The sequence below is a fragment of the Hemiscyllium ocellatum genome, chromosome 3 (genome assembly GCF_020745735.1).
Source record: "Hemiscyllium ocellatum isolate sHemOce1 chromosome 3, sHemOce1.pat.X.cur, whole genome shotgun sequence".
NCBI lineage: Eukaryota > Metazoa > Chordata > Chondrichthyes > Orectolobiformes > Hemiscylliidae > Hemiscyllium > Hemiscyllium ocellatum.
In genome coordinates, this window is record NC_083403.1 from 71,085,651 (window position 1) to 71,098,142 (window position 12,492).

At 40.5% G+C, this 12,492-nt stretch overlaps 1 protein-coding gene across 2 annotated transcripts in view; it reads left to right on the forward strand.

Moving 5' to 3' along the window:
• The window catches only part of LOC132832748 (synaptotagmin-like protein 1), a 190,648-nt gene extending 188,161 nt beyond the window's left edge, over positions 1 to 2,487 (forward strand). For both annotated transcript variants that reach the window (XM_060850877.1, XM_060850884.1), the window contains exon 16: positions 1,895 to 2,487. In XM_060850877.1, coding sequence (XP_060706860.1) covers positions 1,895 to 2,034 — 140 coding nt within the window. In that variant the 3' untranslated portion in view covers positions 2,035 to 2,487. The remainder of the gene's footprint in view (positions 1 to 1,894) is intronic.
• The last annotated feature ends 10,005 nt before the right edge of the window (positions 2,488 to 12,492 follow it).

The following is a 12,492-nucleotide window of genomic DNA, read 5'->3' on the forward strand; positions in this document are numbered from 1 at the left end:
GCAATCTGCAGAGGTATGACAAGTATTTCCACTATGAGACAAAAGGAAGGATTGAGAATAATGGAGGTGAATGGAAGAGCAGCTAGCAGTAATGCATAAGTATGAGAGGTGGTGAGGTGATCTCAGTGAGTGAGTAGGAAGAGTATAAGGGTTAGCTGTTTGGCATGATAAGGTGAGTGATAGTCATTAAATTTACATGAGGTGGAATTGGAGTCCATGACTCTTGGCGAGAGGTGTGTGCAGTGGTAGAATATGAGCAAGTGGTGGCACTCTGACTGTGAACTGTCACTTACCTTGTAAGACATAATTATTGATCTTCTTCCTGAACAGCTGGGTATTCCTTCTAACTCAGGACACAGTACTGAGTTGGTTTGCTATCCTGGTCCTGCCTTTGTGTGTCTGGTGGAATGGCTTCCTGCAGCAGGTAGCAGGATAAAAGTTGGCCCTCCTATCCACCACTCAAATCAGTAGCACCCTCATGCCGTGCAAGCTGTCCTTACTGGGCCACGTCCTCAGTGATATAAGTCAAGCACCACTCTGTAAGAGCAGTTCCTGGTTTGTATCATCTAAAGTACTATGCAACTGAGCTTTAATTCGGGCACCATCAGCAAGAACACAGCGAGTCCTTGCAGTGACAAACACTTCTGCCTAGTCTATTGAATGATTCCACAAAACACCTGAAGAGTTCAGTTGCATAAATAATAACATAAAGACAGGATGATTGCAAGAGAAAAGTCACTATGGGCCATGGTGGAACAGGCACTATGAATCTCACTTGATAAAACATTTTAACTGAAAATGGGCAAACTTCATTCATAGTTCTCTAGCCAACTAAATTGTTTTGTTGGATTTTGTCCTCATTTGTATGAATAATATCTGTCCTGGGGAATAAACTAACAGGTCGCGTCTTAAGAGATTGAGAGTAAATCATTCTCTTGTCTGTCACAGCAATATCTTGCAGCAATCTCACATCAGCTCTCCTGCATCAAAGAGACAATTTCTACTTCTCACAGCAGTCTCTGTGGTAAAGCTGCCAATTAATGATAAATGATGGCCAGTTTGTTTGGTGAATAACTCACCAGGAAGAAAAATCAGTTGGCCAAAATTATTTCACTTGAGACATTTACAAAAAGCAATGAGGAATTTTTCATCCTTTTTGTCATGTTACCTATGACCCCAGTGATGAAAGAATAGTCTTTTAACCCATTAAACCACAGCTTCATTTTTCTTAGTTGTATCCTATGACAGTAACACAATAAATTTAGTTGGCAACCACATAAACTGCGTACAACTCCAATAGTAAAGGTGCTATTGATACTTCATAACTGATTTTAACTTTAGAATGTTAATATAGAATAGCATTGTTTCACCTCAAAATGAGCTTTATTACAAATAAAACTAACAACATTAGTGGCTGCATGCATTAAGAAAAAAAAAGGATGAATTTCTTGAACGAAGAATGGAAGGACATTATTTACTTCAACATTGCAATGCTGCTCCAGAAGTATTGTTGATGGGGAGGTGCACAATTAGATCTTTGAAATAAATGGGAGCTACAATTTGACATCACACTGGCAGGCATTTTTGTCAAGAACCTACATCATCTGAGCTTCTCTTAGATGCTTGTGCTGATTTCATCATCAACAGAAAACCTTCTGCATTAAAAAAAATGATGCATCAAGCATCTCCTTAGACACAAGCTGCTTCCACCACTCCTTGTGAGAATCTTCACCTTTTGAACTACTTACAATACTTCATCTCAAGAGCCCTCATATATTCTTCATTTTTATTAAACTGAAACAGTGAAGAGTATGTGTTTAGTATGTTAAACTTCCAACTACAAATCATTTTCACAAAGATGTTTTTGTGATTAATTGCTTTTTTTTCCCCACAGGTAGTAGTTATGGCCGTAATGTAGATTGGATGGACTCAAATGAAGAGGAAGCTGCTCTCTGGATGGACATGATATCCAAACCTAACCAGTGGGTGGAAGCAGTACTGCCTCTCAGGTCTTCTATGACAAAAAGGAAGTGATGAGTGATTTTTCACTTAATGCTTCCCCTGACTTTAAGTACTTAGATATAATTTTCATAATGTGCTAGTGTCAAGAAAAATGATATAAAACATACTGTTTTCATTTAGTATCTATACTTTAAGGGGTGATGGGTTCTAGAAACAGGTGGAAGTTCAAGAGAATTGTAGTGAAGAAGAGTATTTGAAGAATGATAAAAATACTTGATGATTACATAAATGGGTCTGCTTCTGAAGAGTAAAGAACAAAACTAGACGTGAAAATTGAAGAGTTTAAAAAACTCATTTAAGTATCTGAAAGCAAAAAACTGTAAAGTTATGAGGATGAAAAGTGTGGGCGGTTAGATTTTCTTTTGAATTATATTGCTGAAATGTGGAAAATGTTGAAATCATGTGTTCATTACTAAAATGTTTATGAAATGCCAAATAAAATGTTGAACAGATTGAACAAGCATATATCATTTACTTTGAGGCTAATTGTAATCATTTTGGCAAGCATTTTATTCAAACTCTTATGACTTTTATTGAAGTAAAATGTTATGAATTTAGTTTACAGATTAAAACCTGAATTAATCTCTTCTATTATAGTAGAGTTTTGAATGAGAAAGCAATTCACATCAAGTACATTTCCTCGATCAAAATCAAACCGTATCCTGTATCAGGCTATATCCTGTAAGATCGGTCATGCTGAATAAATCTGATAGATTGAAGTTTTGAAGGGGTAAATTAGTAATTGTTTTTAAAGTGAAAATACAAAATCCAGTTATTTATTAAAAAATGAAGCCACATGATTCCATGATTTAAAACCATACAAGAATCAAACAAACTTGAACATTATTTTAGACAATATGTTAATTCTGGAATATAAGTTAAAAATGAATTGATGGGCAAACTGCCATTGATTATAAACTGTAAATTGGACATTGATAGCACATAGAAGACATTCATGAATTGGCCAGTAGTCCACTCAGATTTTAGTGATCACATTCAGTCACAAAGTCTTGCAAAACTCCATCTTCTGCAGATGCTCCCCTTCTGCAAGCTTCTTTGACCTGCAGTCAGTAGTACCACAAAACCAACCTGAGATTTCAATGGCACACATCTTGCAGAACAACTTTGATGGATCAACGTCAGCCGGACCGAGACAATGTTATCCCCAAATAAAAGAAACAGCAGCAGAAAGCAAACTTTTAGCTTCTAGACCTTGACTCCACTGCTGCTCACCTGTTCTGCACCACTGGCCCAATCAACTGTTAGACTTGAATTCATCTGTACCATTTCAAATTTTGCAAACAGGTTCAAACTGCTCAGAAGTTTTGGCTTCTAAATCTCATCCTTTGTAAAAATTGAGAAAGTAATTATCCACTGGCTTATTTCTGTTTTCAGTTATGGTCTGCCTCAAAAAATGTTCTCTTTAAGAAAAACAAAAAGCTTAACTGAAATGAAGGTTTCTTTACCATAGTTCTGAAATATAGGAAGTTCTTATCTTATTTTATCAGTTAATTTATTTTAACAGTTTATCAAACAGCATATTACATTTCACTATTATAGGGCTTAACCAAAGCAAAAGCAGAAATAAATAGCTATCACTTAATTCTCATAGGATGATCATAACATAGAGCCTATCTTTGTTCCTACAATCTTTCTGATAGAGTATCAACAATTACATTGTTTTTCCAGCAACATTCTCAATTTTTAGGTTAAGCAGCTGCAGCATTGAACTCCAGTGAAGTATCTCAAGATTCCTCTTGCAGAACGTCTCCATAAACACCAATGGATTATGATCAGTGTAAAGTACTTGCCTCTATTACATAATTTGAAACATATACTTCAAGTTGTTGAAGTCAAGATTGAACATTTCCTTCTCCATTATGAAATAGCTTTGTTGACATGTATTACATTTTCTGGAGTGCTGGAGACCAGTATGTACCTCGTAGCTACCCCACTCCTTTGCATACACCACTAGCATTAAAAAGTATTTTGAATGGTTTATTGAAATTCAGGGCAGCATAAATAGTTTATTCTATTAATACAGCCTTCAACCTCACAAAAGAGGTATGATGAGATGATGTCAGTTTAAATTGAATACAGAGGAACCTCAATTATCCAGTATTCAAATTTTGGATTATCTGAACGAGATTGCAGGGTCCCGATGCATGGCTAAACTATGTTATCCAGCTTTCCATTAACCGAACAAAATACTCCTCACCTGTGGCCTTCAGATAATTGAGATTCCTCTATTTCTCTACAAATTTATTTCATGGAGAAACTATAATTCTGAAATTAGGGACAAAGTTCCTGTAGAACCCACACATTTAAAAAAAAAATCTATAGTATTTTCTGCATTTGTTTTAAAGAAACAATAAATTTGGTTTGACTTTAACTTTTCAAGGTAAAATATAACCTTGCCCCACAACATGTCTCAAATAGATATCTTTCAACTTGGCAAACACACTAGTTACCAAGTTCATCACCAAATCAATATTTTGTGGTCAACTAAATATTACACTTAAGTGTCCCACATGTTCGTCCCAAGTACTAATGTGGATTAAAATATCATCAGCATTCAAAATGTAATCTAACATGTACTTGGTGGGGTGGAGGGATGTTGGCCTTTGAAAGGTAAACTTGTGCATTCTTCATTCCAAATGCACTGGTATTGACTTGAGGGATTTTTATGGCTTCCTTTTTCAAAGCCACTACCAATCAGTCCAAATGGCCTCCTTCTTCAAAGCCTCTGTAAAAACGCCATCCCATATTCCCAACTCCTTTGCCTCCACCACATCTGCTCCCAGGAGGACCAATTCCACTACCGAACAACCCAAATGGCCTCCTTCTTTAAAGACTGCAATTTCCCCTCCGAAATGGTCGACGATGCTCTCCACTACATCTCCCCCACTTCCCGCACCTCTGCCCTTGAACCCCGCCCCTCCAATCACCACCAGGACAGAACCCCACTGGTCCTCACCTTCCACCCCACCAACCTCCGGATACATCGTATCATCCTCCGTCATTTCCGCCACCTCCAGGGATATATTTCCCTCCCCACCCCTATCAGCGTTCCGGAGAACACTCTCCCTCCACGACTCCCTCGTCAGGTCCACGCCCCCCACCAACCCAACCTCCACTCCTGACACCTTCCCCTGCAACCGCAAGAAGTGCAAAACATGCGCCCACACCTCCCCCCTTACCTCCCTCCAAGGCCCCAAGGGATCCTTCCATATCCATTGCAAATTCACCTGTACCTCCACAAACATCATTTACTGTATCCGCTGCACCCGATGGGGTCTCCTCTACATTGGGGAGACAGGCCGCCTACTTGCATTTCAGGTAACACCTCTGAGACACCCACAACAAGCAACCCAACCGCCCCGTGGCTGAACACTAACTCCTCCTCCCACTCTACCAAGGACATGCAGGTCCTTGGCCTCCTCCATTGCCAGATCCTGGCCAGATGACGCCTGGAGGAAGAGCACCTCATCTTCCGCCTAGGAACCCTCCAACCACATGGGATGAATGTAGATTTCTTCAGCTTCCTCATTCCCCCTCCCCCCCCCCCCCCCCACTTTATCTCAGTGCCAATCCCCAGATTCAGCACAGCCATCTTGACCTGCAATCTTCTTCCCGACCTCTCCGCCCTCACCCCCTCTCTGGTCTATCACCCTCACCTTCTTTCACCTATTGTATTCCCAGCGCCCCTCCCCCAAATTCCCCCCCACCTTTTATCTCAGCCTGCTTGTCACACCAGCCTCATTCCTGAAGAAGGGCTTATGCCCGAAACGTCGATTCTCCTGCTCCTCGGATGCAGCCCGGCCTGCTGCACTTTTCCAGCACCACACTTTTCAATTTGAGGGATTTTTAGACAGGGAAGATGTGGAGTGGGATGCAGTGTAGATTTATTAGAAGGATATCTGGAATACAAACCAGGTTTGTATTTACTGGCACTTAAAAAGTCAACGGATGATTTGCCTGAAAATTCTAGGATATTAATGAGGAATGTGGTTCTGTCTATCTCACCTGCTTTTGTTGGTTAGGGAGTCGAGGACTAGGAGGACTGTTCAAAAGTCTCAGCCAAACCTTTCACTGTGAAATTAGGAAGCAGTTCAGTACATGGTAGAAAATGGCAGTTAATACTAGATAAATTCTTCATTTTAAATCGGAGGTTGATTGACATATGGTAACCAAAAGCATTTCCTAATGTGGGGCAAAGTTGGGTATATGGAATTGGATCATAGATTTACCATGAATGATCTCTCAGAATGGTGGAACAGGATTGAAGGATAAAATGGCCTCTTTCTGTCTCAATGAAGCATAATACATTGATAATAGGAGATAATGTCCATCACTGGACAGAATTGTACCATTTGCCTCAGCTTAGAGGCCCCATCTCCCAATAAAAAGTGTCAGTCTATTTTAATACTAATGGGAGTGGAAATTGCTCATTAAATAGCTAGACTGAGTGTAGCTGCCTTCTCCTGTTTCCTTCAGATCTTCCCCAAATAATTACTCACATTATACAAGTTGTAGTTACAGTACAGGTCGTTCTTCTATAATGAGATGGTTGCATTCTTGTGCAACCCTGTGTCATAGAAAAATCGTGCTCTGGAAACAGCACTTAAAGTGTTGGCGATGTAATCACGTTACATCTAACATGTTTTAAATGTTCGCACTTTAGAAGCGGTGTCAACAATTCATTAATCGCATTACAGTGAATTTGCATTAACAAAATACATGTTATAGTGGAATGACCTGCATTGGAAGGTTTGCTGGCAATGGTACTGAAGTTGATATCATATGTCTGCATACAGATTAGCCTATTACTAAAGAGCTGCAGACAATATTTATGGTGCTAATTTTATTCAGTTCTGCTCGGTCATACTTTGCCTAGAGGATTTGGATTTCCAGAATGAGAATAACTTTTCTTTTATGCTGTGCAGATGAAAATATCCAAGAAGAGTAATTGAAAACTCTTAAATGTTACATATCATAGAGGGTTTTTCATCTTGTCGCTCTCAACCCTACTACAGATTGGGAGGCAGTATTCTTCTTTTGCTGCTACTCTATAAGAAGTAGGAGAATTCTAGATAAAATTCACTGGACTGAAAAGTGCTGAAGGAATTCAGACAGATCTTGATCATTGATATAATTAAGCCTTTTACTACCAATTAAACCTGTAGGTGTCTGGCAAATGTAAAGTCATAGCTGGCAAACAATAAAGAATATGTGCTGATATCTGTGGGCTTCCACCAGATTTGAATTCAATATTTTAATAATATTCTCATTTACCAATAAATGGCTAAACGCATCAATGGAGGGACCAATCATTTAAGATTTTTATGTTATACAAGGAGCTCTTTGTTCTAAAAGCTAATGAAGATCATGTACTTGATTTAAACAATTTATAAATACGTTGTCAATATTTTAAATAACTCTACTATTTAAACATACAACTACAGAACTGTCTATTTACACAAGTGTCTGGAAATTTGGATGTTGAGAATAAAATAATTGCAAAGAATCTACCAATTGTAAAACACTAGGCTGAATCTTATATTTGCCATGTTATGAGAATTCCTCCAAAAAAAACAAGGCTCACAAAGATTTCTCACTGTATCTTACCAAACACATCTCATTAACTATCTACCCTATACTTATGATATACCTGATTCTGTCCCCATTTTATTTATGTGCTATTTCTGGAACAACTCATCACTCAGCAGATATCCCATGAAAGAATGGTTTAGAATCCCTATAGTGCAGAAAGAGGCCATTCTGCCCATCACATCCCACCCAGATCCGTTGCCCTACCCTATTTCCATAACCCCACATTTAGCTTGGCTCATCTACCTAGCTGCACATCCCTGGACACAACAGACAATTTAACATGGCGAATCCACCTAACCTACACATGTTTGGACTTGACGGGAGGAAACCAGAGCACCTGGTAGAGACCCACACTCACACAAAACAAAACAAAGAACAAGAAACTTTCAAGATCACCAATAATGCCCTTACTGGCATAAACTCCACTACAGAGGAGGAAAACAACAACAAACGGCCATCCCTAGATGTTGCAGTAGAGTGAACAGCCAATGAGGAACTTCAAACCAGCATTTACAGGAAAAGAACACATACGGAACAAATACTGAACTACAGAAGCAAATCATCCCAACACTCATAAACAGAGCTGCATTAGAACATTATTTCAATGAGCCACCACACACTGCAGCACAGAAGAACTAACAGAACAGAGGAAAATCACTTATACAGTGTATTCAAAAAGAATGGGTACCCAATGAACACAGTCCGCCAATTTTTCAGCATCAAACCCAAACAGCAGACAAAACGCGTCCAGAAACCCTAGCCACTCTCTATACATCAAAGACATCTCAGAAATGACTGCCAGACTACTCAGACCTCTTGGCATCATGGTAGCCCACAAATCCACAAAAACACTAAAACAGCAGCTAATGAACTTGAAAGACCCTATACAGACAACGAGCAAAACTAATGTCATTTATAAAATAATTTGTAAGAACTGTAACAAACACTACATTGGATAACTAGGCAGAAAACTAGCCACCAGGATACATGAACATTAACTAGCCACAAAAAAAATTACCGTCTCTCACTAGTATCCTTACATACAGATGAGGAAGGACACTATTTCGATTGAACAACACATTCATCCTAGGACAAGACAAGCAGAGACACGTGAGAATTCCTAGAAGCATGGAACTTCATCAACAAACGTATTGACTTGGATCCCATTTACCACATCCTGCGGAAAAAAAGTACAGGAAATGACAACACCACAAGAAATGACATCACCAACCCAGCAAGCCTAAAAGTAAAATGTGGGCCATACCACAGTCCTTCATTGGAGGCTCACTGAAGATGTTACCTAACCTGGTGACAAAACATCTGAAAATGAACCATCCAGCTCAGTGAGCAAACTTACATCCACATCTACAAAGAACAATCCACCACTGGAACAGGCCCTTCGGCCCTCCAATCCTGCACTGATCCATATCCTCTATCTAAATCTGCTGCCTATTTTCTAAGGATCTATATCCCTTTGCTCCCTGCCCATTCATGTATCTGTCCAGATACATCTTAAATGACGCTATCGTTTCTGCTCCTACCACCTCTGCTGGCTGCGCATCCCAGGCACCCACCACCATCTAAATGAAGAACTTTCCATGCATATCTCCCCTAAACATTACCCCTCTCACTTTGAACTCACAATCCCTAGTAACTGAGTCCTCACTCTGGGTAAATATTTCTTGCTATCCACCTTGTCTATACCTCTCATGATTTTATCAGCCTCAATCAGATCTCCCCTCAACCTCCTCCTTTCCAATGAAAATAATGCTAACCTAGTCAACCTCTCCTCATAGCTAGCACCCTCCATACCAGGCAACATCCTGGTTAACCTCTTCTGCACCCTCTCTAAAGCATCCACATCCTTTTGTTTATGTGGCGACCACACTGTATGCAGTATTCCAAATTTGGCCAAACCAAAGTCTCATACACCTGTAACATGACCTGCCACCTCTTGTACTCAATACCCCGTCCAATGAAGGAAAGCATGTCGTATACCTTTTTGACCACTCCACTGACCTGCGTTGCCACCTTCAGGGAACAATGGGCCTGAACACCCAGATCTCTCTGTACAGAAGAACCTCAAATTATCCGAATACCAATTATCTAAAAATTGGATTATCCGAAGGAGATCTCAAGGTCCCAACAGAAACATTACATTAAAGACGTGTTTTGAACAGTAATCACATCTTTTGTTCACAGTAATTAAACAGGCACCGTCTCCAAATGACTGACCTCCCGCCCTCTCTCTCTCTCTCAATCTCTCTCTCTCTCCCCAAACACTTTCCTTGGAGTTTTACAGAGGGGTGTACTCTTAACCCCCCTCTTCCTCAAATAATCTCTCCAACATTGTCCTATACAGGGCAAACGTGGAACCTGTCAAAAAGTTGCAGTAAAAAGTTGTGTGCGCGCGCTACTCGGAGACTTACCCAACAAAGGCAGCAGCAGCAGTCTTGTTGTTGGTGTCCAGTCTGGCTCCCCCAGAGAGAGGGAGTGCACTCTGGAATTGCATCTTCCAAAATGCATCACTTTGTATTTGTCTAGATTGAACTTCATCTGCCATTTCTCTGCCCAGCTCTCCAATCTATCTATATTCTGCTATATTCAATGACAGTCCCCTTTACTATCTGCTACTCCACCAATTTTAGTGTCATCTGCAAACTTGCTAATGAGGCAACCTAAACCTTCCTCCAAATAAGTTAAGTATATCACAAACAAAAGTGGTCCCAGCATGGATCCCTGTGGGACACCACTGGTCACAGGTCTCCATTTTGAGAAGCTCCCTTCCACCACTACTCTGTCACCTGTTGCCCAACCAGTTCTCTATCCATCTAGCTATAATACCCTGGACCCCGTGTGACTTCATCTTCTTCATCAGCCTATCATAAGGCTCTCTCTTCAAACAGCCTTACTAAAGTCCATGTATATACATCTACATTTCTTCCCTCAATCAATGTTGTCACCTCTTCAAAGAATTCTATTAGGTTTGTAAGACATGACCTTCCCTGCACAAAACCATGCTGCCTATAAGCCCATTTTCTTCCAAATTGGTATATATCCTACCCCTTAGTATCTTCTCTACCACTGACATCATGTTCACAGGTCTGTAATACCTGGAATATCGCTGCTACCCTTCTTAAACAAGGGGACAACATTAGCAATTCTCCAGTCCTCTGGAACCCACCCTGTTTTCAAGGATGCTGCAAAGATATCTGTTAAAGTCCCAGTTATTTCCTTTCTCGCTTCCCTCAGTAAACTGGGATAGATCCCATCCGGACCTGGGGACTTATCCACCTTAATGCCTTTGAAAAACAATACTTCCTCCTTCCTTACACCAACTGATCTAAAGTAATCAAAGATCTATCCCTAACCTCAACATCCACCACGTCTCTCTCCTCAGTGAATATTGAGGCAAAATACTCATTAAGAATCTCACTCACTTTTTCTGACTCAACATATATCTTTTCTCCTTTGTCCTTGAGTGGACCAACCCTTTCCCTAGTTACCCTCTTGCTCCTTATATATAAATAAAAAGCTTTCGGATTTTTCTTAACCCTGCTCACTCAGGATACCTCATGACCCCTTGTAGCCCTCTTAATTCCTCTTTTCAGATTGGTCCTACAGTCCCAATATTCTTCCAAAGCTTTGTCTGTCTTCAGTTACCTTAACCTTATGTACTTATCCTTTTTCCTCTTAGCTAGTCTCTCAATTTCACCTGTCATCCATGGTTCCCTAATCTTGCCATTACTATCTCTCCTGAACTCTAATCAACCTCTCTTTCAAAGCCTCCCACATATAAAATGTGGATTTCTCTTCAAACAGCTGCTCCCAATCTACATTCCCCAGCTCCTGCCAAATTTTGGTATAGTTGGCCTTCCCCCAATTTAGCACTCTTCCTTTAGGACCACTCTCATCCTTGTCCATGAGTATTCTCGAACTAATGGAATTGTGATCACTATTTCCAAAGTAATCCCCGACTAAACCTTCAACCACCTGGCTGGGATCATTTCCAAACACCAGGTCCAGTATGGCCCCTTCCCGAGTTGGACTACATAAATATTGCTCTAGCAAACCCTCTTGGATGCTCCTTGCAAGTTCTGCTTCATCCAGACCTCTAACACTAAGTGAATCCCAGTCAATGTTGGGAAAATTAAAATCTCCTATAACCACCACCCTGGTGCCCCTACATCTTTCTATGATCTCTCAACATATTTGTACCTCTACCTTATGTTCTCTGTTGGGAGGCCTGTAGCACAGCCCCAACATTGTTACTGCACACTCTTCCTACTTCTAAGCTCTGCCCATATTGCCTCACTGATCAGGTCTTCCATGGTCCCCTCTTTCAGCACAGCTGTGATACCTTCTTTGACCAGGAATGCAACTCCTCTACCCCGTTACCTCCCTCTCTATCCTGCCTGAAGCATCGATATCCTAGGATATTTAGTTGCCAATTATGCCCTTCCCTCAACCAAATCTCCTTAATAGCAATAACATCATATTTCTAGATACTAATCCAAGCCCTAAATTCCTCTGCCTTAGCTACTAGACTTTAGATTAGACTAGATTCTTACTGTGTGGAACCAGCCCAACAAGTCCACACCGACCCTCCAAAGAGTAACCCACCCAGATCTATTTTCCTCTGACTAATATACCTAAGACTAGGCAATTTAGCATGATTCACCTGACCTGCACACCTTTTGGACTGTGGGAGGAAACTGGGGTACACAGAGGAAACCCATGCAGAGACAGGGAGAATGTGCAAACTCCACACAGACAGTCGTCGGATACTGGGATCGAACCCTGAGCCACTGTGCTACCCTTCTCACATTAAAACAATTGCACCTCACATTACCAGTC